The 27,289-nt window shown below is 39.2% G+C and overlaps 1 protein-coding gene across 4 annotated transcripts in view; it reads right to left on the reverse strand.

The window, feature by feature from the left end:
• PARP4 (poly(ADP-ribose) polymerase family member 4) overlaps positions 1–27,289 on the reverse strand; it is a 141,027-nt gene that overhangs the window by 39,968 nt on the left and 73,770 nt on the right. For all 4 annotated transcript variants that reach the window (XM_059144154.1, XM_059144155.1, XM_059144153.1 and 1 more), the window contains 9 exons: positions 11,186–11,381; positions 10,154–10,221; positions 9,305–9,492; positions 6,424–6,523; positions 4,592–4,762; positions 4,257–4,337; positions 2,793–2,873; positions 1,399–1,494; positions 665–787 (listed from right to left, as the gene is read on the reverse strand). In XM_059144154.1, coding sequence (XP_059000137.1) covers positions 665–787; positions 1,399–1,494; positions 2,793–2,873; positions 4,257–4,337; positions 4,592–4,762; positions 6,424–6,523; positions 9,305–9,492; positions 10,154–10,221; positions 11,186–11,381 — 1,104 coding nt within the window. The remainder of the gene's footprint in view (positions 1–664; positions 788–1,398; positions 1,495–2,792; positions 2,874–4,256; positions 4,338–4,591; positions 4,763–6,423; positions 6,524–9,304; positions 9,493–10,153; positions 10,222–11,185; positions 11,382–27,289) is intronic.

Here is a 27,289-nt window from a genome sequence, read left to right on the forward strand (position 1 = left end):
AACCACTGAGCCACCCAGGCGCCCCTGTTTTTATATTCTTAATTGACACAGTAACTTCAAAGTGGATCAAAGTAAATAAATGTTGCATATATTATTACATTTTCCCAAAATTCCTCTCAAAATTTTTCCTTAGAATCTAAATTTCTTTATTTTGGCAATTTTATTCTGCTAACCTAGATACCTAAGGGTTTTATTAGCACTGTTTTGTTCCTTTGGTTTTGAATATGTCTTTCAGTTTCTATGTGAATCACATTTTCCAATTCTATTTCTGGTCACAAAGGCCACAATATAACATGTTACAAACTTTAAGAATTATTAGTGGTGAATTTAGATGATCAGATAGGACTTTTCTCACTACTTTCATGATGAACTATTAATTACTTAGAGTAAGTGACTTTAGTTTCTTGTATGACAGTTTATTTGTCTATGAATGAAGTAAAATCACAGTTATTCCCCTTTGGTATTTTACAGCTACATTTATGTATGGTGACTCTCTCAGTCATATGACAGCTTTTTTATAAATGTGCAAATATTTTCCATTTTGAGGGCGACAACAGTTCCTGCAAATTCAAGCAATAAGTGTGCTATTTGAAGCAAAGGGCTCCCCTCACAATCATACAAATATGAAAACACAATATTAATTGATTTGGTAATTAACACTTACCTGTGCCGCACTGGTATCTGGTTGCTCCTCCTGCCAGCTCATGTATGGTAAAAAATCAACATCTTCTTTGGCAATAAGTTCCCAAATATTAGGAATATTAGGAGAAGGCAATTCCTTACCATCCTATATTGAATTAAAATTAGGTAAAAACAAAACAGACATTATCAAATTAAATGATTACTATTCATTCTAAAGCCTGGTGAATCCTTAGTTTGAAATATGTATGGGTGTCAGATTAGATTGTTCTGGGCCACAAGGGAGGGAGAAAGAGTCTAAAAAGAAAATTATGCTCAGTTGAGTGGCTTTCCTCTTTCTTGAGCTGGGTGTGGGGGCTGTGGTAAGTGCCTTCTGTGGTCTTTTCCTCTTAAACTTACGAAAAAGAAAAGGCCTCGCAGAGGATGAGGGAAGCTCAAGCCCTTTCTGTTTTTTGAGGGTCTTGCGTTAATAAAAGGTGAGAAATGCCCAAATGTAGTAAAATTATAGTGTATCTCATAAATATACATATAACTAAGTAATAATTTATAACATCAAAAACATAACATATGTGACTCATTTAGAGAAATTATAATGAGCCCTTTGTGAATGTGAGGCTCTGGTTTCATGGTCCTCCCTGCCTCTCTTCTCCCTGCTCTTCATAAGCCATGAATGTGGATATTGTCAGTAACAGTCAGAGCAAGAGTAATTTTCTTAATATGTAAATACAAATGAAATAATCATGAATTAACAATACATACCCTCTTCTCAACTGCAACAAAGCTTGTAAACTGCGTTATGAGACAGTTTTCTTTACTGAGTTTAATAATCAGAGATTTTAAGATTTGCTTCTTCATCTAAAATAGAATCAAATGAAGTCATGTCTTATTTTATTTTTCACTGTTTAGCTATGTATGACCAATAAAACAAGTATTAAATAACCAACAAATGTATTTTTCTACAAAATAAACCATTTTATAATTAGTATTTCAAATAAAATTGAGTCAATGGCCCTGTCTAAATGTCTACAGTAGATGACTTAACATTCTCTGAACAATAGGATCAAGTGACTGGTTAAGTCATAGAAAAATAATTCATATTTATATAGTTCTTTATGACTACAAAGAACTCTCACTCTCAAGTGTGGGGGGTTTCTGCATTTTTTAACAGTCTCTTCCTCCCGTTTTAAAGATGGGGAATCCAAGGTGTGGAGATGTAGAGTGACTTTTTCAGGACTATTTGGTGGAAGGGCTGGTCAGTTGCCCACACAGATAAAAAGGCCTTAAGGAGGGCACCTGGGTGCCTCAATTGGTTAAGAGTCTTGGCTTCAGCCCAGGTCATGGATCCAGGGTCCTGGGATTGAGTCCCACATCAGGTTCCCTGCTTGGCATGGTGTCTGCTTCTCCCTCTACCCTTCCCCCTATTCGTGATCTCTCTCTCTCTCTTCCTCAAATAAATAAATAAAATCTAAAAAAAAAAAAAACCAAACCCAAAAAGGTCTTAAGTAAAACAGAACACAAGGCTGCTAATCTAAGGGCAGCAAGGGAGTACAGTGAAAAACACAAGGCCATCTATTACCTGCCATGACTGCATTAACAGCCAGGGGAGGTCCTCTGGTTCCTTCTTTTTGGGAGGGCATTGAGCACCACTTCTCCTAAGCCCATTTAAGTTCACAGCTACCAAGGGACCAGGTCATCAGGTGGGCTGGCTGAGTGGGACCCCCTGTTGGAGGCCTCATCGGGTCAGTAAAGAAGGCACAGGGTGGGCTTTGGCTCCACTGTGTGTCTTTGGGGTGGTCACCTACCTGTCTTGCACCTGGGCTGCTTCATCACTAAGATGAGAATACCAATGCCTACAGTATATAAGATCTTAGGTGATATTTATGACAGGAGCTTACCAAACATTCTCTGAGCCCTCCTCTGGCCTCCTCTTGATGAGGAAATGACCAGAGAATTCTTAGGAAACCAATGACATCCGTTCTTTCATTAATTCATTCAACAAACATTTACTGAGTGCCCTGCACCCCAGGTGCAGAAAATACAGATACAATGATGACTGCCACCATACCACATGTCTCTCCATTCAGCTATCCTCACTTTACAGTTCCATGGATAGATCAATTTAAGAAGGATGGAGAACAATGAAAAGAGCAAACCTCATGGTTCGTTTCATTTTCGTGGAGAATGCCGTCTTCATAATCTCGGATCAGAGCTCGTGCTGTCAGCTTGTGGATCATCTGTGTTTAAGCAGCAAAGGGGAAAAAACGATTCAGATGGCTTCTCATTAAAGTCTTAACTTAGAAAACCACTTTTAAAATTGAGGTATAGTAGTACACATAATAAAATTCACCCCTTTTAAGTGTACAGTTTGATGAGTTGTAACAAATGTATATAGTTGTGTGACTACCACTGAAATAAAGATACAGACTAGTTCCTTCAATTTCAAAAGTGAAGGGCACTCCTCATGGTCCTTGCTGTCACCTCCAGACCTTGGCACCCACTCATCTGTTTTCTATGCCTACAGTTTTGTCTTTTCTATAAAAGGGCATTTTGCTAATTCAATTTATTTCTAAAATTTTAAACTGTTCTTCTACTGTAGGAAGAAGTCCGCTTAGTGCTGTGATGCCTAACTGTGAATGTGACCTCCACTCTGAAGGGCAGGGGTGGCAAAATGTGCCCTGGGAAGTGCAAGGTGAAGGACTGCCCCCTTCCTTTCCAATAACTAAGAAACACAGCTGATTTTAATAGCAATGTTTGCTTACAATGATAATTCCAACTCTTGTAATTTTGTTATCAGTAAGGCCATAATTCACAGAATAAGTACAACTATAAAAACTTCAATTTTATGGAAAGTGACCTCTTTCCAGGTAAAACCCTTTTAATTATTAATTCCCCCCTTAGATTCATTTTTTTTAAAAAAAAATAGGGAGAGTCCCTTAAGTTCTATACATATATCACAGGCAAACAATAAGTTATAATAATTGATTCAGGGCTAAAAAGTAAGTTGTATTTTATTTTTAAAAAAAGACAAAATATCTGCAATGTCTTGGAAGTAGTTTACCTGGCTAGGCAAATAAAAACTCCTATGAATAAAGCTACATATATATAGTATATATAGGTTAGGCATTTTCCAGGTCTGAATCTAATAGATTAAGTACTAATACAAGTACTATAAACTTTCTGGTGATAATTCATTTGCTTTTACTCTGAAAGTAGAAAAAACAAACACATTCTCAATATATGTTTACTCTCAGTCCAGTACTGTTACACTTCATATTTCAAAATAACAAAGGTTGATCTGTGGTGCTTAATTTTTATCATGTCATGAACAACTTTGAGAACCTCCTTAAAAAGTGTTCCTGTATAAAATACCAAATTTATTGCAGTTAGTCATATCCACTGATGCCCATATGGATACACCTAGACTCAAGAACCCCAGAAAAAGAGCTGCTGCGTCAGAAACTGAAGGAAAGTGTTCTCGTTTGTACAGACAACGGTTCCCCATATCACACTGCGTCCTGAAGGGTCAAAATAGAAGAACAAGAACAACAAAGGTATGAAAATATAAATTTATTAAAACTTTCAAAGAGTGAGTTCATAGTTAAAGCTTTTAATCTTACAGTTCCAGTTGTCTTCTGAAGTTCACTAGTTGATACTACTGTAGAAAATTCTTTCTCTTGAATCAATGCACATAGAGTTGCCTGAAATGGGGGAGGAGGGTGGAATCTCTTATTAATTTCTCATTCTGTAGAGTCTCAGTTTCACCATGATTTTCTCTTTCCTTTTAATGGAAAGGCTCCCCAGTATCCCCAGTTAACTACCCATTCAGTTTCCAGTAGGAGAATATTTGCCAGCATGTTATGATACAAGGAGGAGGAAGGAAGAAAAGAAAAAGAAAATTGTTGGCAACATACGTTGCTCTTCCCATAGTGGAATGAGCTGTGTGCTTCCTCACCTGCGTACAATGAGGAATAAATCCATAGACAAGGAGTCGCTCGTTGTGGAACAAGGACTGCACCTGGGCTGGAGCCTGGAGAGGCTCAGGTGCATCTGTACTTAGCTGCTGCCATTTGATGGAGACAGAGTGACAACTTGGAGAATGTAACCTAGCCATTTGGTCTTCTATCTATTTATAAGAGATGAATTATTTCTCTTTCAATGTTACATCCAGAAAATAGTTACTTAATACTTAAAATAGCTTTATATTCTCTCTCTCGGGATTTGTGCTACTTTGGTTTTGTTTTTCTCCTTCCTGCTTAGGGTACATTTTCAAAAAGATTTTCAATAGAATTCTTAATAATAGCATTAGCACATAATTTAAATACGTAAGACATTCCCAAATTATTCCATTACTTAACTACTAATATACAACTCTGGCAAGGAGTAGTTGCTAGTTATAAAAATTAATCTTACAAAGGACTTGAATAGACATTTCTCCAAAGAAAATATGGCCACTGAACACATGAAAAGATAGTCAATATTACTAGTCATTAGGAAAATGCAACTCCGAACACCAATGGATTACAATGTCACACCCTAGGATGGTTATTCTAAAACAAAAACCAAAATCAGAAAACAACAAGTGCTATCAATTATGTAGAAAAATTGGAACCCTGGTACATTGCTTATGGGAATGTAAAATGGTGCAGCCACGGTGCAGCAACAGTATAACAATGGTGCAGCAACAGTATAACAATGTCTAAAAAACAAAACACAGAATTACCATATGGTCCAGAAATTTAACTTCTGTTATATACCTAAAATAACTGAAATCAGACCTGAACACTTGTTTATATGGCAATACTCAAAGCAGCATAATTCACAACCACTAAAAGGTAGAAACAACCCAAATATCTATCAACAAACAAATGGATAAACAAAATTTGGTATGTGAACACAATGAAATATTATTTAGCCTTTAAAGGGAAAGAAAAATTCTGACATATGCCACAACATGGATAGACCTTGAAAACATACCAAATGAAACAAGACAGGCACAAAAGTACACATATTGTATGATTCTGCTTTCATGAAGTATCTAAAGTAGTCAAATTCATAAAGACAGAAAGTAGAATGGTAGTTACCAGGGACTGGGGGAGGGTGGAAAGGGGAGTGGTTTAATGAGTAGAGTTTCTGTTCAGGATGATGAAAAGTTCTGGAGATGGCTGTACAACATTGTGAATGTGCCTTTATATATTACTATTTTTAAAGATTTTATTCATTTACTTGAGACAGAGAGAAAGAGTAGGAGAGAGAGCACAAGTAGGAGGTAGGAGCAGAGGGAGAGAGAGAGAAGCAGACTCCCTGCCAAGCAGGGAGCCCAATGCAGGGCTCGATCCCAGGACCCTGGGATCTTGGGATCCCAGCCAAAGGCAGACACCAAACTGACTGAGCCACCCAGGCACCCCTAGTGTACCTTAATGCCACTGAATGCCACTTATGAATGGTTAAAATGGTGAAGTTTATGTATATTTTGCCAAAATAGCATATTAACTCCAGCAAAACATGTATAATACTTAAGTCACTTTTGATAAAAACACCTCCATGACTCTTTATGAAGAAGAAATCAAGCTATTAGGTAGGAGAATGAGCCAATTAAGGAGAATGCGTTCCTGCTAGGTGTCAGACGGATATTAACTAAGTAATTGCTTTCAGTAATTTTGTCATTTTCCTAAGTCCCCTTTCCATGAATGAAAACACAGAAGTTACTGTCACTAGATTTGCAAGACGATAATATTTCCATATGTTTAAGCATAAAACTAGAAATAAGATGTTTGAAAAACGTACCTGTTTTTTCCAACTATGTTTGGATTTTGAGTTAAAATACTCAAATACTCCAGCACCGTACTGGGCCAAAGTCCTTAAGATATGGCGATTTGCTGTAGAACTGATCACAGGTTACATGTTTTAATTTTCAAGAAATTTTAGACACATTTTGAATTTCATGTAGTTAACAATGTTGACATAGCTCAAAACTCAGTAGAAGAGATACTGCATGCAGAAGAATTAGTCTTTGTAGTTGAGGTTAAAGAGATGAAACTCAGGAAGGACAGTAGGAACATCTGAAGGTTTGGGTAACTTAAGCTCCCACGTATCAGAGAACTTATTTATTTTTCACAATAGAAAAAAAAAAAAAAAAGAGCAGAAATTCTTGACTCCTGGTTTACCAAAGAAGGGAGTAGATGATTCCGAAAAACCTTCAAAAAAGTTAATCAGAGTGCTCGCTTCGGTAGCACATATACAAAAAGTTAATTGGAATACTGACAAAAACATCAACTTCCTTTCAATAAGTGTCATTTACCTAAATTTGATCTCAAAGGCCAAGCATTCGAAGTGTTAATAAAGTCTACATCTTAAAATATGATGTGTATCTAGACAGCAAAAGAGATAAAGAAATCTCTTTCTAGCAAAGATAAGCTTTGCTACTTCAATGGCAGCGTCCTATTAAATTTCTCTCAATAATAATTCTAAAACTATTAACCTTAGGGAGGTTCCTCCTGAAATAGTAAAGGCACAATTACTTTTCAGGAAAAGAGCTTAAAAAAATTATTTCTGAAATATTTCTTAGCCTATTGATTGGATTTGTCTTTGGTCTTCAAAATTGGTGGTGATTATAAACCAACTAGATAATTCCCCTAAGCTATAGTTTATTTGTATTTTATCGAAGTCATCGGCAACTGAGGCTTCTTGGAATCTTTTTTTGCTCCTGCTGCGTGGAGCTCAGAGGACAGTTTGTGACAACATGCAGGATGAAAGGTCTCTACTGGACAACTCCCATATTGCTAGAGTTTGTGAATACAAATGAGCATTATAAAATGAGGCAGAAACATTTAGAAAGGTCCTAAAACCTGACAGAAAATCAGTAAAAATTCCAGCTTCCTCAGGCTGTGTCGTGTCAAAGCACACGTCATTTCCCAAAAAGGTTCATGTCCATTTTCTCCATCACAGCAGCCCCTCCTTATTTCCTTCCTGGCACTTAGGAAAACCCATCTCCCCTTTCAGCTTATTGGATTACTTGCTGCCTATCTCCCTATACACAGCACTGTGGTCCAGCACCAAGGAGTGTCTGTCTCATGACTAGCTCTCAGCAAAGAAGGAATCAACAGGGTCCAGTATCTTCTGCAATGAGCTCTGAGACATAACACTGGCATAGCCTCTGATACCTGGTCAGGGGAGAAAGGGGGGTGTTGCTGTGTCCGGGAAGATAGAACAGGGCACTGGCTCAGGCAGGGAGGGGGACATGTCCCTGCAGCAGGGTAGGGCCAGCCACCCCATGTCCACAAGTTAATCAGGTAAAGCCTATTTAGGAGCAATTCCTGGGGAGTCCACTGTGGGGTGGATAAGTTTCCTGGTTGGTCTGTGGTCCTCAGATTAGAGAAGAAGACGAGGAGCTGTGTCTGAGGAGGGGCAGAAAGAGGGAAAGAGCCCTCTGGGCAGGCAGGTCTGGCTTGGGTACAGCAGAGAGGGCGCTCAAGGGGTGTGGAGGGTCCCAGCTCCTGTAGTTCATAGCTGAGGCCTGAGGAGGACTCCATCCTAGGACAGCACAGTGACCCCAGGAAACACCAACAGCCACCACTCCCACCTCCGCCCCTACCCCCATGTTGAGGGGTGGTCCTGCTCCATGCACTGCCTCAGAATAGGGAGGCCTGGTTATCACTTGCCAGACTGGTGACTATGTGGGGGAAAGTCCAGGGAGATGAGAGTGCAGGCATGCTCTTTGCAAACAACAGGCTGGCCCCTTCTGTTTGGTGCTTTCCTTATGTTTACACCATATGCCTTGGTTCAATCCAAAAAAAGCTAACTATAACTGGGGAGGGGGTTCATTCCAACAACCATGGGGGCCTAGCCTCCCAAGAGAAAGATCCTATTTCCATCATAGGGTTAGTAAATGCAGATGTGCCCAGCCACCAGAAGGGTGTGAAGGAGCAAAGAGTCTGGTTGGGGGCTTGCCCAAAGCAGTGGCCCTCAGCCCTGGTCAGGAACTGCCAGGGGAAGGTGTGCGCCTGGCATTGCCAGGTCTTCAGGCTTCTCAGGATAGGTTGGAAATCTTGATTTTTATACAAACAAAACAAAACTAACATTGACTTGGTGCTTGCCAGGTGTTCTTTTTTGTTTGTTTGTTTAAAGATTTTATTTATTTATTTGACATACAGAGATCACAAGTAGGCAGATAGGCAGGCAGAGAGAGAAGGGAAGAAGCAGGCTCTCTGCGAGAGCCCTATGTAGGGCTCGATCCCAGAACCCTGAGATCATGACTTGAGCTGAAGGCAGAGGCTTTAACCCACTGAGCCACCCAGGTGCCCCTTGCCAGGTGTTCTTAAGTACTTTTTTTTTCCCCCAAGCAGTGCCAGTGTGTGGGTCTTCCTTACACCACATTTTTCTCACCCCACTGTAGGGCTGGGACTTAACAACTTTTTAAATATGAACTCATTACATTCTCAGAGCAAACCTATTAAACTTATGACATTTTCATTATCATCTTCATTTTACAGATAAGAAGTTAAACAACTTGTCCAGAGCTCTGCAACTCTATGCTAAACTGCTTCCATATACTGTTAGCAACTTCAAAACTTCTAAAAATCATGTGTAGGCCAACAGAGAAAACCTACCCACAGGCTACCTTTCCCCCCCACAGTGCTCACTGTGTGACTAGATTTCCTGCACTTACCCGATACCGCAGGAGAACAGCCTCGTGTGCTGGACATTTCTTTTCACAAGCTGCAATGTCAGACTCTCATTCTGGAGGTGCCCATCCGATATAAGGAGAATGCTCCGAAAGCCTTGAGAAGGGTACAGTAGATTTAAATATCGGAGTGTTTTCCAGAAGTCCGTATTTCCCATGGTAGGTGTAGCAGACTGGAGGAAATGAAGTGAAAGGTTATTCATTCCACCATTAACTGTAATCATTTACTAAGGCATGTCTCAAAGATGGTTTGGAGATATCATCACTGAAAAGACATTTTTAAAAATTATACATCTGTGGAACAACTATGCTTATAACCTGTTAATTTATTTCATATCACACAGTAACTACAATATTATTGGTTGACTTCTTTGATTTTTTTTTTATGGTATTCCTGGGTTTGCTGGCCTGGACTGAGGTGGCAACTAGTCATTCTCAGCTTGTGTCATTTTAAGAAAAAGAAAAAAAAAAGGAATAGAGGAAAACATTCTAACACCATTATGCTGGTTATATTTAGGTGGTAGAACTGTGGATGATTTTTTTTCTTTCTACCTTTCTTAATTTCTAATTTTTTAAATGAGTCCATCTCATTAATATTATATTAATATTATAGTAACATTCATATTATATATTAATATATAATATTAATTATATATTAATCACCATATAATATATTATTATTACTGTAATAATAACAAAAGAGCCCCACTAACATACAAAAACTGAAGGACTAGGGGTGTTCTATTATTGGTCTTGGAGGGAATAAGTCCAGATAGTACCATTAAAACTTGATAGGAAAAGACCCAAGAGATGAAGGACAGTTCTTTTACTTACCATAATGAACTCTGATGGCATATTATTGCTTGTGATGGATTTAGGATATGAAAATAATTCCTTGTAACCTGTGTGATAAGATTGGCATTGAGGTGCAGCTCTTAAATACTCACTTTATTGACCACTAACAATCATGTTTGATAGTTTAACATATAAAAAAAAAACTTCACCACAGTATTCCTTCAAATAATTAACGTGCGTTGAAACTATGCACTTTTCTGTGTAAAATGTTCTGAGTAAAATCACATGTGTAGACCTCTGTTCTGTAGAAGATGGCTCATGCAAAGAAAGATGTGGGGCATCCCAACAGTGTAGGGCATGGCCGCCAGAGGGACACATTCTCCTTCCAGGCCCTTGGTACCCCAGCCTTACTTGATCTCTGCCCCCAGCAGTAACAGATGCTAGCTCCTTCATAAAAGGGCTCAGTCTTTTGCTGAATGGCACAGAAGAATCAATAGGATGTGACTATCCCCTCACTCCACTCTGGTTCCTTCTCTGTGGCTGAGATGTCCTCAGGCCCCCACCTGGAGGATGGTGTTACTTTTCCTCTAAAAGGGCTGACCTGATGCTTCCTGAAAGAAAGCTAGATTTTTCTGCTACTGTGTTGACTTTAAGTGTTCTGTCCATATCGTTGGGACCCTCATACATGTTAAACCAAGGGTCTTGCATTTGGTTCAGCTGGTGGTAACCTAGTAATATTCATACAGTGCTTGCTCTCTAACAGGAATTGTTTGAAATCCTTTATGTGCATCAGCTCAGTACTTACAACAACACTATTAAGCAGGAACTATTACTCTTATATTACAGATGAGGAAAGGTTCAAGTAATTTGCCCAAGGTGACATATAGAGCTAGTAAGTGGTAGAGCTGGAATCTGAATCTAGGGACCTAGCTTGAGTGTTCTCTGGTTCTTGAACTCCATGCTATGCTACCTCTTACTCCACAGATGAGGTCAGGCACCAATAGCCAACAGCTCTGCTCATGTCAATATTCAGGAGGAAGCACACTTTCAGGGGGACCAAAGAACACTCACCTGTGCCAAACTTGACAATATTTATCTTTTGCTTCTTACCCATCAAGGACAGTGCATATAAGGCAATTTGCTTGGCTTGCAAGAATGTTGCACCTTCCATGGAATTGGAGCAATCAAGACAAATAATCACTTCATTGTTTTCAGCTAGGTCAGGGACTGTGATACTGAGATCTGGTTGAAAAACAAGCATGCAGGCCTAAAAACAAAAAGAAGAAAGGTGCTGGGTTGATGTTTATCATAACTTAAACTGGTCTGGCTTGTTTATAGTGGTATAGGCATGCCTTTAAGATACTGCCAGTTCAGTTCCAGACCACCAGAGTAAAACAAATATCATTAACCAAAAAAAAAGTGAGTTAAATAATTTTGGATTCCCCAAACACATAAAAGTTATGCTTAGGAGGAGTCAAAGTGGCAGAGAAATAGCAGGCTGAGATGACATCAGGTAGCCGGAGATCAGATAGATAGCTTATCAAACCACTGTAAACACCTACAAATCCAAAAGGAGATAGAAGAGAATAAGAGCAACAATACTAGAAACAGAAAATCGACCACTTTCTGAAAGGTAGGACTGGCGGAGAAGTGAATCCAAAGCAATGGGAAGATAGACCGCGTGGGGAGGGACCGGCTCTGGACTAGCAGCAGAATAACGGAGCACAAAATCAGGACTTTTAAAAGTCTGCTCCACTGAGGGACATCACTTGGGAGGCTAAACTGGGGTGAAGCCCATGTGGGGTCAGCGTGGCCCCAGGTCCTGCAGGGTCACAGAAGGATCGGGGGTGTCTGAGTGTCGCAGAGCTCACAGCTTTAGAGTGGGGAAGCGGCTACAGCAATAAAGCCGAGGAGTGAGCTCTCAACTCGGCGTTACCTTGAACTGTAATCCGTGGCATAGGCCACTGTTCTGTGGGTGAGGTCCCCACAAGATCTGGGGAGACATCCCCTGGGAGAGCTCAAGGATCTGCAGGGTTTGGAGACTCCAGGTGGAGCTGTGTGCCAGAGACAGAGATGCTTGGTCACAGGCTGGCTGAGCTCAGAGCAGGGTCAGAGGCCAGGGAGACAGGATTGAGTGAGTGCTTTTATCTGAGGGCGCACTGAGCAGTGGGACCCCAAGCTCTTCCCTCCTCTGGGCCAGAGATTGGGAGGCCGCCATTTTCATTCCCGTCCTGTGGAACTCTACGGAAAGCGTTCAGGGAACAAAAGCTCTTGAAAGCGAACCTGAGTGGATTACTTAGCCTGGCCCCTGGTAAGGGCGGTGCAATTCCCTCTCGGGCAAAGACACTTGGGAATCACTACAACAGGCCCCTCCCCCAGAAGATCAACAAGAAATCCAGCCAAGACCAAGTTCACTTACCAAGGAGAACAGTGGAATTCCAAAGGAGAAAGCAAAGAGAAAGCAAAGCATGGAATTCATGGCTTTCTCCCCATGATTCTTTAGTCTTGCAGCTAATTAATTTTTTTAAATTTTATATTTTTTTCTTCTACAAAATCTTTTTTTAACCTTTACCCTTTCCTCTTTTAACATTTTTAAACTAGTTTATCTTAACAAAAACTTTCATTAAAAAATAATAATAATCTTTTTTTGAACCTTCATTATTATATTCATATTTTACCTTTCATTGTCTCTAACTTTATTTTTGTATACACATAGGGTTTTTTCTTCTAAAAAATTTGGGGTATGACTTCTTTTAATAGATCAAAATATACCCTAAATCTAGCTCTGGGCTTGTTCTAGTCACCAGCCTGAGCAAATTCTCTCCCCTTTCTTTTTCTTTATTCTCCCAACCAACTTAGTTTATCAACTCCATCTTTAGAAATTTGAAAAAATATATATATTTTTCATCTTTATAGGCATATTCCATCCCTTCATTGTGTTTACCCTTATATGTTTTTCATTCTTTAAAATTTTGGGAGGTAGTTTCTTCTAAGAGACCAAAATACTCCCAAAATTAAGGGGTGACCCTGTTCTGGTCACCATTCTAATATATGTATAATATTATATATGATATATGTAATATAATATATACATAATATATAATTACTATATATAATATATAATTAACATAGTAATATAATTAATATATATAATTATGTATATATTATATATAATATATTATATATTTATAATATATTTATTTTTTCTTTTTTATATTTTTTCATTATTTGTTTTCTTTTTCTTTTTTTTTTTCTTTTTCTGAATTTCTTTTTCTCCTCTTTCTCCTCCAACGATTTGGGGTCTCTTTTGATCTGGTCAAAGCACATTTTCCTGGGGTGTTTGCCACCTTTTTAGTATTTTATTTGCTTGTTCATATATTCTTATCTGGACAAAATGACAAGGTGGAAAAACTCACCACAAAATAAAGAACAAGAGGCCGTACTGAAGGGTAGGGATCTAATTAATAGGGACATTGGTAATATGTCAGATCTAGAGTTCAGAATGATGATTCTCAAGATTCCAGCTGGGCTCAAAAAAGACATGGAAGATATTAGATTCTCTAATAACCCTCTCCAGAGAGATAAAAGCCCTTTCTGGAGAAATAAAAGAACTAAAATGTAAACAAGTTGAAATTTTAAAAAAATTATTAATGAGGTAAAATAAAAATTGGAGGCTCTTACTTTTAGGATAAATGAGGCAGAGGAAAAAATTAGTGATATAGAAGACCAAATGACAGAGAATAAGGAAGCTGAGCAAAAGAGAGACAAACAACTACTGGACCATGAGGTGAGATTTCGAGAGATAAGTGACACTATAAGAAGAAACAACACTAGAATAATTGGGATTCCAGAAAAAGAAGAGAGAGGAGAGCAGAAGGTATATTGGAGAGAATTATTGTAGAGAATTTCCCTAATATGGCAAAGGGAACAAGCATCAAAATAGAGGAAGTTCAGAGAATCCCCCTCAAAATCAAAACCAATAAGAATAGGTCCAGACCCCATCACCTAATAGTAAAACTTACAAGTCTTAGCGACAAAGAGAAAATTCTGAAAGCAGCCCAGGAAAAGAAGTCTGTAACTTACAATGGTAAAAATATTAGGTTGGCAGTGGACTTACCCACAGAGACCTGGCAGGCCAGAAAGAACTGGCATGATATATTCAGAGCACTGAATATATTCAAGAGATAAGAGATAAGATGAAATAATATTAGAGATAAGAGATTCAAGAGATAAGAGATAAGATGAAACAATATTAGAATAATTGTGATTCCAGAAGAAGAAAGAAAGAGGGGAGCAGAAGGTATATTGAAGCAAATAATTGTAGAGAATTTCCCTAATATGGCAAAGGGAACAAGCATCAAAAATCAAGGAGGCACAGAGAACCCTCCTCAAAATCAATAAGAATAGGTCCACACCCTGTCATCTAGTAGTAAAACTTATAAGTCTTAGTGAAAGCAGCCCGGGACAAGAAGTCTGTAACATACAATGGTAGAAATATTACACTGGCAGCAGACTTATGCACAGAGACCTGGCAGGTCAGAAAGAACTGACATGATATATTCAGAGCACTAAATGAGAAAAACATGCAGCTAGGCTATCACTGAAAATAGAAGGAGAGATAAAAAGCTTCCAGGACAAACAAAAACAAAAACAAAAACTGAAGGAATTTGTAAACACCAAACTAGCTCTACAGGAAATACTGAAAGGGGTCCTCTAAGCAAAGAGAGAACCTAAAAGTAGTAGACCAGAAGAACAGAGACAATATACAGTAACAGTCACCTTACAGGCAATACAATGGCACTAAATTCATATCTCTCAATAGTTACGCTGAATGTAAGTGGGCTAAATGCCCCAATCAAAAGACACAGGGTATCAGAATGGATAAATAAACAAAACCCATCAATATGCTGCCTATAAGAAACTCATTTTAGACCCGAAGACACCTCCAGATTTCAAATGAGGAGGTGGAAAACAATTTACCATGCCAATGGACATCAGGAGAAAGCTGCTGTGGCAATCCTTATATCAGATCAATTAGATTTTAAGCCTAAGACTACAATGAGAGATGAGAAAGGGCACTATATCATAATCAAAGGGTCTGTACAACAAGAAGCTCTAACAATTTTAAATATCTATGCCCCTAACATGGGAGCAGCCAACTACAGAAACCAATTAATAACAAAAATCAAAGAAACACATTGACAATAATACAATAATAGCAGGGGACTTTAACACTCCCCTCACTGAAATGGACAGATCATCCAGGCAAAAGTTCAACAAGGAAATAAAGGCCTTAAATGACACACTGGACCAGATGGACATCACACATATATTCAGAACATTCCATCCCAAAGAAACAGAATATATATTCTTCTCTAGTGCACGTGGAACATTCTCCAGAATAGATCACATCCTGGGTCATAAATAAGGTCTCAACTGGTATCAAAAGATTGGGATCATTCCCTGCACATTTTCAGACCACAATGCTCTGAAGATAGAACTCAATCACAAGAGGAAATTTGGAAAGAACCCAAATACATGGAGACTAAACAGCATCCTTCTAAAGAATGAATGGGTCAACCAGGAAATTAAATAAGAATTGAAAAAATTCATGGAAACAAATGATAATGAAAACACAATGGTTCAAAATCTGTGGGACACAGCAAAGGCAGTCCTGAGAGGAAAATATATAGTGATACAAGCCTTTCTCAAGAAACAAGAAAGGTTGGGGCGCCTGGGTGGCTCAGTGTGTTAAGCCACTGCCTTCGGCTCAGGTCATGATCTCAGGGTCCTGGGATCGAGTCCCACATCGGGCTCTCTGCTCAGCAGGGAACCTGCTTCCTCCTCTCTCTCTGCCTGCCTCTCTGCCTACTTGTGATCTCTCTCTGTCAAATAAATAAATAAAATCTTAAAAAAAAAAAAAAAATACTCTTAAAAAAAAAAAAAAAAAAAAAAAAAGAAACAAGAAAGGTCTCAGGTACACAACCTAACCCTACACCTAAAGGAGCTGGAGAAAGAAAAAAAAAAAAAGCCTAAATCCAGCAGGAGAAGAGAAATAATAAAGATCAGAGCAGAAATTAATGAAATAGAAACAAAAAAGAAGGAAAGAAAAAAAATCAATGAAACTAGGAGCTGGTTCTTTGAAAGAATGAATAAGACTGATAAACCCCTGGCCAGACTTCTCAAAAAGAAAAGAGAAAGGGCCCAAATAAATAAAATCATGAATGAAAGAGGAGAGATCACGACCAACACCAAAGAAATACAAAGAATTATAAGAACATACTATGAGCAACTCTACACAACAAATTTTACAATCTGGAAGAAATGGATGCATTCCTAGAGACACATAAACTACCACAACTGAACCAGGAAGAAATAGAAAACCTGAACAGACCCATAACCAGTAAGGAGATTGAAACAGTCATCAAAAATCTCCAAACAAAAGCCCAGGGCCAGACGGCTTCTCAGGGGAATTCTACCAAACATTGAAAGAAGAATTAAATCCTATTCTCCTGAAACTGTTCCAAAAAAATAGAAATGAAAGGAAAACTGCCAAACTCATTTTATAAGGCCAGCATCACCTTGATCCAAACCAGACAAAGATCCCATCAAAAAAGAGAATTATAGACGAATATCCTTGATGAACACAAATGCGAAAATTCTCACCAAAAGATTAGCCAATAGGATCCAACAAAAGGATAATTCACCACAACCAAGTGGGATTTATTCCAGGGCTGCAAGGTTGGTTCAACATCCACAAATCAATCATTGTGATATAACACATTAATAAAAGAAAGAACAAGAACCATATGATACTCTCAATAGAAGCTGAAAAAGCATTTGACAAAGTACAGCATCCCTTCCTGATCAAAACTCTTCAAAATATAGGGATAGAGGGCACATACCTCAATATCATCAAAGCCATCTATGAAAAACCCACCGCAAATATCATTCTCAATGGAAAAAAACTGACAGCTTTTTTCACTAAGGTCAGGAACATGGTAGGGATGTCCTTTATCACCACTGCTATTCAACATAGTACTAGAAGTCCTAGCCTCAGCAATCAGACAACATAAAGAAATTAAAGGCATCCAAATCAGCAAAGAAGAAGTCAAACTATCACTCTTTGCAGATGATATGATACTATATGTGGAAAACCCAAGACTCCACTCCAAAACTGCTAGAACTTGTACAGGAATTGAGTAAAGTGTCAGGATATAAAATCAATGCACAGAAATCAGTTGAATTTCTTTACACCAACAACAAGACAGAAGAAAGAGAAATTAAGGAGTCAGTCCCATTTACAATTGCACCCAAAACCATAAGATACCTAGGAATAAATCTGACCAAAGAGGCAATGAATCTATATTCAGAAAACTATAAAGTACTCATGAAAATAATTGAGGAAAACATAAAGAAATGGGAAAATGTTCCATGCTCCTGGATTGGAAGAACAAATATTGTGAAAATGTCTATGCTACCTAAAGCAATCTACACATTTAAGGCAATCCCTATCAAAATCCCACCCATTTTTTTCAAGGAAATGGAACAAATAATCCTATAATTTATATGGAACCATAAAAGACCTTGAATAGCCAGAGGAATGTTGAAAAAGAAAGCCAAAGTTGGTGGCATCACAATTCCAGACTTCAAGCTCTATGACAAAGCTGTCATCCTCAAGACAGCATGGTACTGGCACAAAAACAGACACATAGATCAATGGAATAGAATAGAGAGTCCAGAAATAGACCCTCAACTCTATGGTCAACTAATCTTCGATAAAGCAGGAAAGAATGTCCAATGGAAAAAAGACAGCCTCTTCAACAAATCATATTGGGAAAATTAGACAGCCACATGCAGAAAAATGAAATTGGACCATTTCCTTACACCACACACAAAAATAGACTCAAAATGGATGAAGGACCTCAATGTGAGAAAGGAAACCATCAAAATCCTTGAGGATAACATGGGCAGCAACCTCTTCAACCTCAGTCTCAGCGACTTCTTCCTAGGAAGATCACCAAAGGCAAGGGAAGCAAGGGCAAAAGTGAACTATTGGGATTTCATTAAGATCAAAAGTTTTTGCATAGCAAAGGAAACTGTTAACAAAACCAAAAGACAACTAACAGAACAGGAGAAGATATTTGCAATCGACATATCAGATAAAGGGCTAGTGTCCAAAATCTATAAAGAACTTAGCAAACTCAACACCCAAAGAACAAATAATCCAATCAAGAAATGGGCAGAAGACATAAACAGACATTTCTGCAAAGAAGACATCCAGATGGCCAACAGACACATGAAAAAATGCTCCACATCACTCGGCATCAGGGACATACTAATCAAAACCACACACCAGTCAGAATGGCTAAAATTAACAAGTCAGGAAATGACAGATGCTGGCAAGGATGCGAAATAAGGGGAACCCTCCTATCCTTTTGGTGGGAATGCAAGCTGGTGCAACCACTCTGGAAAACAGCATGAAGGTTCCTCAAAAAGTTGAAAATCGAGCTACCCTATGACCTTGCAATTGCACTACTGGGTATTTACCCTAAAGATACAAATGCAGTGATCCGAAGGGGCACGTGCACCCAAACGTTTATAGCAGCAATGTCCACAATAGCCAAACTATGGAAAGAACCTAGATGTCCATCAACAGATGAATGGATAAAGAAGATGTGGTGCATATATACAATGGAATACTATGCAGCCATCAAAAGAAATGAAATCTTGCCATTCTTGACGATGTGGATGGAACTAGAGGGTATTACGCTTAGCGAAATAAGTCAATTGGAGAAAAACAACTATCATATGATCTCCCTGATATAAGGAAGTGGAGATGCAATGTGGGGGGCTTGGGGGGTAGGAAAAGAATAAATGAAACAAGATGGGATTGGGAGGGAGACAAACCATAAGAGACTCTTAAGAATGTTTCTGGGGGTCAGGGGGTTGGGAGAGGGTGGTGGGGTTATGGACATTGGTGGGGGGCTGTGTGCTATGGTGAGTGCTGTGAAGTGTGTAAACCTGGCAATTCACAGACCTGTACCCTTGGGGCTAATAATACATTATATGTTTATAAAAAAATAAAAAAGAGTTATGTTTACACTATACTGTAGTTTAATATATGTGCAGTAGTATTATATCTTAAAAAACTATTCATACCTTAATTTAAAAATATCTTATTGCTAAAAAAATGCTAACCACCACCTGAACTTTCAGTAAATCATAATTTTTTTTATGGTGGAGGGTCCCACTTTGATGTTGGCTGCTGACTGACCAGGTTAGTGGTTGCTGAAGGCTGGGGTGGCTGCGGCAATTTCTTAAAATAACTATGCTGAAGTCTGCCACATCGATTGGCTCTTCTTTTCATGAACAATTTCTCTATAGCATGTGATGCTGTTTGATAGCACTTCACCCACAGTAGAGCTTCTTTCAAAATTGAAGTCACTCCTCTCAAACCCTGCCACTGCTTTGTTGAGTAAGTTTATGTAGCAGTCTTTAGAATCCTCTGTTGCCATTTCAACACTCTTCACTTTCCCATGAGTAGATTCTATCTCAAGAAACCACTTTCTTTGCTCATCCTTAAGAAGCAACTCCTCGGGGCACCTGGGTGGCTCAGTGGGTTAGGCCGCTGCCTTCGGCTCGGGTCATGATCTCAGGGTCCTGGGATCGAGTCCCGCATCGGGCTCTCTGCTCAGCGGGAAGCCTGCTTCCTCCTCTCTCTCTCTCTCTCTGCCTGCCTCTCTGCCTACTTGTGATCTCTCTCTGTCAAATAAATAAATAAAATCTAAAAAAAAAAAAAAAAGAAGCAACTCCTCATCCGTTCAAGTTTTATCATAAGACTGCAGCATTTCAAATATGATAATAATTAAAAAGTTTGAAATCTTGAGAGAATTACCAAAACGTGACACAAAGGCATGAAGTGAGAAAATGCTGTTGGAAAAATGGCACCAAAGGACTTGCTCCACAGGGTCACCACCAAATTTCAATTTGTTAAAACAAAACAAAACAGTATCTGTACAGCATAAGACAGCACAGCACGATAAAACAAGGTATGCCTGTACTACTTTATGTGCCAAGAGACAATAAAATTTCAATCCAAAACCCCACCCACACAATCTTTCTAAATGATGGACATGTAATTGGGCTAGAGTAACAGAGAATAAAGAGTGACCCACTAAAAACTGATGAAGCCCCCCTGGTATATATGTGTGTGTGTTTCACTTAAAGTACACCCAATATATAAGAACCCGTGCTTACAGAAAAGATTAATTAATCTTCTTATTCCTGGTACTAAAATGATCCATCAATTTACTATGCTTTTTTTTTTCTCAAAGATTTTATTTATTTATTTGACAGAGAGAAATCACAAGTAGATGGAGAGGCAGGCAGAGAGAGAGAGGGAAGCAGGCTCCCTGCCGAGCAGAGAGCCCGATGCGGGACTCGATCCCAGGACCCTGAGATCATGACCTGAGCCGAAAGCAGCGGCTTAACCCACTGAGCCACCCAGGCGCCCCTACTATGCTCTTTTATATGCCACTTTTATCTGTGGAATTTCAAAGGAGATTTAGGTTATATACAACTAAAATTACAGGCATCCCTGCAATGGATAGATATACATATACATAGAGGTAAGATTTTCAGAGTTTGGCATAGTGTATAATTTTTATTGGAAAAGTCCTCCTCGTAAAATTCAATTTTCTAGCCAGGTAATTTTATAAAGACAAAAATAATAAGACTTATTCAACAATGAGAGGTCTGTAGGGGATCAAATAAAAAAACTAGAATGTCAGAGCTGGGGTTTCCAATGTGTAGGTTATAAACACCTAAGAGGTCAAAATTTAATATAGAATTACTATCTGAAAATTCATATGGTATCAACAGTCTGAAGAATAAGTAATAGGTCTCTGTCTCTCACATATACGCACACACTATTCTAAAAGGAATACAGATGCTATTGTGATGACTAAAATATGCAACCTTATCTTTTAATTTTTAATTTTTTATAAACATATATTTTTATCCCCAGGGGTACAGGTCTGTGAATCGCCAGGTTTACACACTTCACAGCACTCACCAAAGCACATACCCTCCCCAATGTCCATAACCCCACCCCCTTTTCCCAACCCCCCTCCCCACCAACCTTATCTTTTTTAATCAACTAATACTTAAAGTATAACTACCATCATAGAAGTTTCAATTAAAAAAACTTCCTCAGCTTTGAGATACAATTGATCTATTAACATTGTATAAATTTTAGGTGTACATTGTCACGATGTGATATTGGAAGTGATTACCACCATAGGGTTAATAGCACATTCATCACCTCACATAACTTATAGTTTTGTTTTTATAGTGAGAACATTAAAAATTTACTCTCTTTGCAACTTTCAAGTGCATAATACAGTATTGTTTGCTGTGGCCATCATGCAATACATTAGATCCCCCAAAATTATTTGTCTTATGACTGGAAGTCAGTACTCTTTGACCTATAACTAACTATCTGTCTATCACATGTTCTATAGCCATTCATCCATTAGTGGACACTTAGGTTTTTTCATGTCTCCATTATTGTGAATAATGCTGCAACTAATTATATTGGTGCACATATCTATTTGAAAGAGTGATTTCATCTGTTCTGGATATATACTCAGAAGAGAGACTTGTTGGATTACATGGTAGTTCTATTTTTAATTTTGGGGGGAACCTCTGTATTCTTTGTCTGTAGTGGTTGCACCAATTTATAATCCCATCAACAGTGCACAAGTATTCCTTTTTTTCCACATCCGTGTCAATACTTGTTATCTGTCTTTTTGATAACAGCCATCCCAGTAGGTGTGAGGTGTTACCTCACTGTGATTCACATTTCCCTAATGATGAGTGATGTTGAGCAACTTTTCATGTACCTGTTGGCCACCTGGATGTATTCTTTAGAAAAATGTCTATTCTGTTCCTCTGCCCATTTTTTCAACAGATTTTTTTGTTGTTGTTGTTATTGAGCTACATGAGGTTTTTTTGTTTTGTTTTGTGTTGAAGATTTTATTTGTTTGAGAGAAAGAGACAGAACGAGCTGGGCAAGGAGAATCAGACAGCAAGGCAGGCTCCCTATTGAGCAGGAAGTCCCACATGGGGCTTGATTCCCGGACCCTGAGATCATGACCTGACCCAAAGGCAGACACTTAACCAACTCAGCCACCCATGTGCCCCAAGTTACATGAGTTCTTTATATATTTTGGATATTAACCTCTTCTCTGATATATGGTTTGCAGAAGTTTTCTTCAATTCCATAGGTTGCTTTTCCATTTTGTTGATGGTTTCCTATGTTGTACAAAGGCTTTTAAGTTTGATGTAGTCCCATTTATTAATTTTGGCCTTTTGTTGCTTGTGCTTTTGGTGTCATATCCAAAAAACCACTGCCAAGACCTATTTCAAGAAGGTTTTCCTCCATGAGTTTTATGGTTTCAAGTCTTAGACTTAAGTCTTTAACTGATTTTGAGTTAATTTTTATGAGCAATTCAAGAGAGGGGCCTAATTTCATTTGTTTGCATGTAGATATACACTTTTCCCAGCACCATTTTTTGAAAGGACCATCCTGTCCTCATTGAATATTCTTGGCTCCCTTGTCAAATATTAGTTGACCATATACACATGGGTTTACTTTTCGGCTCCCAATCTGTTCCATGGGTCTGTGTGTCTGCTTTTATGACAGTACAATAATGTTTTCATTACTATAGTTTTGTACTATAGTTTGAAAACAGGAAGTGTGATGCATCCAAATTTGTTCTTATTTCTCAAGATTGCCTTGGCTATTCAGGTTTTTTTGTGGTTCCATAATAAGATATCTTTCTATTCATTTGTGTCTTCTTCAATTTCTTTCATCAGTGTCTTACAGTTTTCAATGTATATATATCTTTTACCTCCTTTGGTTGAATTTATTCCTAAGTATTTTATTTTATTTTCTGGTCCTCCTGTAAATGGGATTGTTTTTGCTTTTTTTAAAAAATATTTTTAAAATTTATTGGACAGAGAGAAAGAAGAGTAGAAGCAGGAGAGCAGCAGAGGAGAGGGAGACACAGACTCCCCACTGAGCAGGGAGCCTGATGCAGGGTTTAATGCCAGGCCCCTGGGATCATGACCTGACCTGAAGGCAAACACTTAACTGACTGAGTGACCCGGGTGCCTGGGATTGTTTTTTTAATCTCTTTTTCAAACAGTTTGTTGTTAGCTCATAGAAATATAATTGATTTTTGTATGTTGATATTGATCATGGTGTGTGATCCTTTTGATGTGCTATTGAAGTCCGTTTGCTACTATTACGTTAAGAATTTTTGCACCTATGTGAACCAGGGATATTGGCCTATAGTTTTCTTATAGTATCCTACAACTTGCCTAAATTTGTTTATTAGTTCTAACAGTTTTTTTTAGTGGAGACTTAGGGTTTTCTATACATGAGATGTTATCCACACACGGAGATGGTTTTACTTCTTCCTTTCCATTTGTATGCCTTTCATTTCTTTTTCTTGCCTAATTGTTCTAGCTAGGCTTTCCAGTACTACAATGAATAGGAATGGTGAGAGTGGGCACTCTTATTTCTGGTTTTAGAGAAAAAGCTCTATTTTTCACCACTGAGTATGATGTTAGCTATGGGTTTGTCATATATGGTCTTTATTATGTTGAGGTATGTTCAGAGCTTTCATCATAAAAGGTTTTTTTTTTTTTTTTTTTTTTAAGATTTTACCTATTTATTTGACCGAGAGCGACACGGCGAGAGAGAAAACACATGCAGGGGGAAGGGGAGTGGAAGAGGAAGAAGCAGGCTTCCTGCCAAGCAGGCAGCCTGATATGGGGCTTGATCCCAGGACCCCAGGATCATAACCTGAGCTGAATGCAGATGCTTAATGACTAAGCCAACCAGGTGCCTCAAGGGTGTTGAAAATTTCAAACACTTTTCCTGCATCTATTGACAGGATATTCTATTTTATTTTTTACTAATGTATACTTGATGTACAATGTTATATTAGTTTCCTATGTACAGCATGGCAATTTGACAAGTTTATTTGTTATGCTATGCTCATCACAAGTATAGCTACATTCTGTCACCACATGCTACTACAATAGCATTGACTATACTCTCATGCTATACCTTTTATTCCCCTGGCTTATTCATTCCATAACTAGAAGCTTGTGTTTCTCTAGTGTTCTTTCATTTCAACAACTCCCTTTGCCATTTTTCATAAGGCAGGACCAGTGGTGATGAATTCCCTTAGTTTTTGTTTGGGAATGTGTCTCTCCTTCATTTCTGAAGGGTAGTTTTGCTAAGTTTATGCTATATAGTGATTTCCAAGAAATATGGATTTGATCAACTCATATATATTTGGCCTTTGTCCACTGTTCCTGCCTCACATCTCCCCAAACCTTGGAATTTCCTAAGTGATCAGAGTGATAAAGGTATCTCTAATAAGAGACACCTCATGTTAATGAGGCAAGTTTTGGACCCCACCTAAGAAGGGGGTTGGTTGCCAGGAAAATCAACCATATGACGAGAGATTTAGAACTTTCAGTTCTACCCCCAGACTTCTGGAAGGGGAGTGAGGCTGGAGACTGAATCAATTGACAATGGCCAATGATTCTAATCATTCATGCCTGTGTAATGGAGTCATCATAAAAATCCCAAATCACGAGTTTTTAGAGAGCTTCCACACTGGTGAACACATGGAGATGTGAAAGAATGATGTGCCTGAGGAGGGAATGGAAGCTCTGCACCCTTTCCTCAGACTTTGTCCTATGCATCTCTTCTACCTGGCTATGCCTGAGCTATATGCTTTTGTAATAAGCTAGTAATCTAGTAAGTAAAATGTTTCTCTGAGTTCTGTGAGCTGCTCTAGCAAGTTAATCAAAACTGAGGAAAGGCTTGTGGGAATCTGATTTATAGCTAGATGGTCAGAAGTATGGTAACATCCTGGACTTCTGTGGTAGTGTGTGGGGAAACCCCCCAACTCCTCTTGGAATTGGTCCAGGAACCCAAAAGAATAGTATTCTTGGTTGGCAGTTTTTCTTTTCAGCATTTTGAATAGATCATCCCACTCCTTCCTGACCTCATGGTTTTTGCAGAAAAATTTGCAGTTAGCTGCGTGGGGGTGTTTGCTTATATGTGATGAGCCATTCTCCTGCTGCTTTTTTTTTTTTTTTAAAGATTTTATTTATTTATTTGACAGACAGAGATCACAAATAGGCAGAGAGGCAGGCAGAGAGAGAGGAGAAAGCAGGCTCCCCACTGAGCAAAGAGCCCGATGCAGGGCTCGATCCCAGGACCCTGGGATCATGACCTGAGCTGAAGGCAGAGGCTTTAACCCACTGAGCCACTCAGGCGCCCCCTCCTGCTGCTTTTAAAATTCTCTCCTTGTCCTTGATTTTTAATTTTTTAAAAGATTTTATTTATTTATTTGATAGACAGAGATCGCAAGTAGGCAGAAAGGCAAGCAGAGAGAGAGGGGGAAGCAGGTTCCCCGCCGAGCAGAGCGCCCTGGGATCACGACCTGAGCCGAAGGCAGAGGCTTTCACCCACTAAGCCACTCAGGCACCCTGGTGCCTGTCACACAAATCATAGCTTTCCAATTCTTTAGGATCCGTTACAGGAGTTTTATTAGTCTTCTTTGGTGGTGTCATGTTTGCCTAATTCTTCATGATTTACATAAACCTTGCACTGTTCTCTGTGCATCTCAAGGAGCAAAAACCTCTGTTTTTACAGACTAGTTTGGCAGATTCCCTGGCTGATGGGATTACTTCTGACACTACAGTTATGCGGGACTGGAGTCAATTTCAAGGCTGTTGCTCCGTATATGGTGTGGTCTGCAGTTGACATTCTTGTTACCAGGGAGTCAGGTGTGGATCATGTCTGGTCCCTTGGATGGCTGAGATAGCTCAGTACCTTGTTCGGTAGAGTAGCCTGGGACAAGAGGTCACTTTACAGTCCATAGCTCCTCAGTCAGCAGACCTATTACCAGCTTCCACTAGGTCCCTGGGAAGGCTCCTCCCTAGTTGCTGGATGAGTCCCTGGGAGGGGAAGACTGATCCTGGACTACAATTGAGAGGAGCTGCAAAGTTCCGGAACTGTTTCAGGTTTCACAGCTACAACTGAGATCTGCAGACCTGCCTCTGAAGGTGCAGGTGGATGTCTCCCATGAGGTCTCTGGGTTGGTTGACTGGCCCCTGATCATCCCTGGAGGGGCTGAAGCAGAATATCTGATCTTTCTGATCTCCTGAAGTGCAGAAATGAGCATCCACCAGGTCCTATGGGACTACTCGTGGACTGTAGCTAGGAGGGTTCTAGAACTGAGAATAGGGCACTTTCAGAATCTTCAGGGTTGTAGATTAAAGTGTCTCCTGCTGGGTCCCTGGAAAATGTCTGAAGGCATATTTTGGTTTTGGTGGGCATTAAAGTAAAAACTACAGTCATAGAGAAACTTATCACATGAGAGATTTGGTTGAAACCTTAGAAGTTTGTCAAGCCTAATTTCGTAAGTGTAAGGACCTACTTAGCCAGAGGGAGCCATTTTGTTGTTTATGCACTAAACTTAGATTGACCCTGTCCCTCCAGGAGGAACTTACTTAAAAGCAAGTCCGGGAAACCAGTCCTAGGTAGCAAAACTCAGACACAGGGGCAGGCCAGGCCAGGTGGAGACATCCAATCAGTGGGGCACACATACTGTCTCCCTAGCTACTAGTCCCAGGTAGCAAAGCTCAGATACAAGGGCGGGTCAGGCCAGGTGGAGACATCAAATCAGTGGGGCATGCATACTATCTCTCTAGTTACTAGGGAGAGTGGGCCCTGCCTTTTGGGTGCCAATTCTGACCAAGGTAATAGGCTAGTTCAAATATCTACTAGGGTAAGTTGAAATTCAATTGGCCACCCTTGTGTGACCTAACATGACTGTGCAGTTTTCTCTGTGTTTTGCAATCTCATTGGCCACCTGTATGTGGCCAGGCTCAACCACAGGGCCTTTGCTCTATAAAAGTTAGTCTGTGAGGCTGGAGGGATTGCTTCTTTGTAAAAGATGACCCAACCAGTCGGTTTGATTCTCGATGCTTGGCGCAAAATAAAGCTTTGCTTGACCTTCGCTTTGTATCAGTCTCGCTCCTTTGATCATGGACCCATTATTGGGGACCTATCTTTGG

This window comes from Mustela lutreola, chromosome 13 (assembly GCF_030435805.1).
Source record: "Mustela lutreola isolate mMusLut2 chromosome 13, mMusLut2.pri, whole genome shotgun sequence".
In the NCBI taxonomy this organism is placed as follows: domain Eukaryota; kingdom Metazoa; phylum Chordata; class Mammalia; order Carnivora; family Mustelidae; genus Mustela; species Mustela lutreola.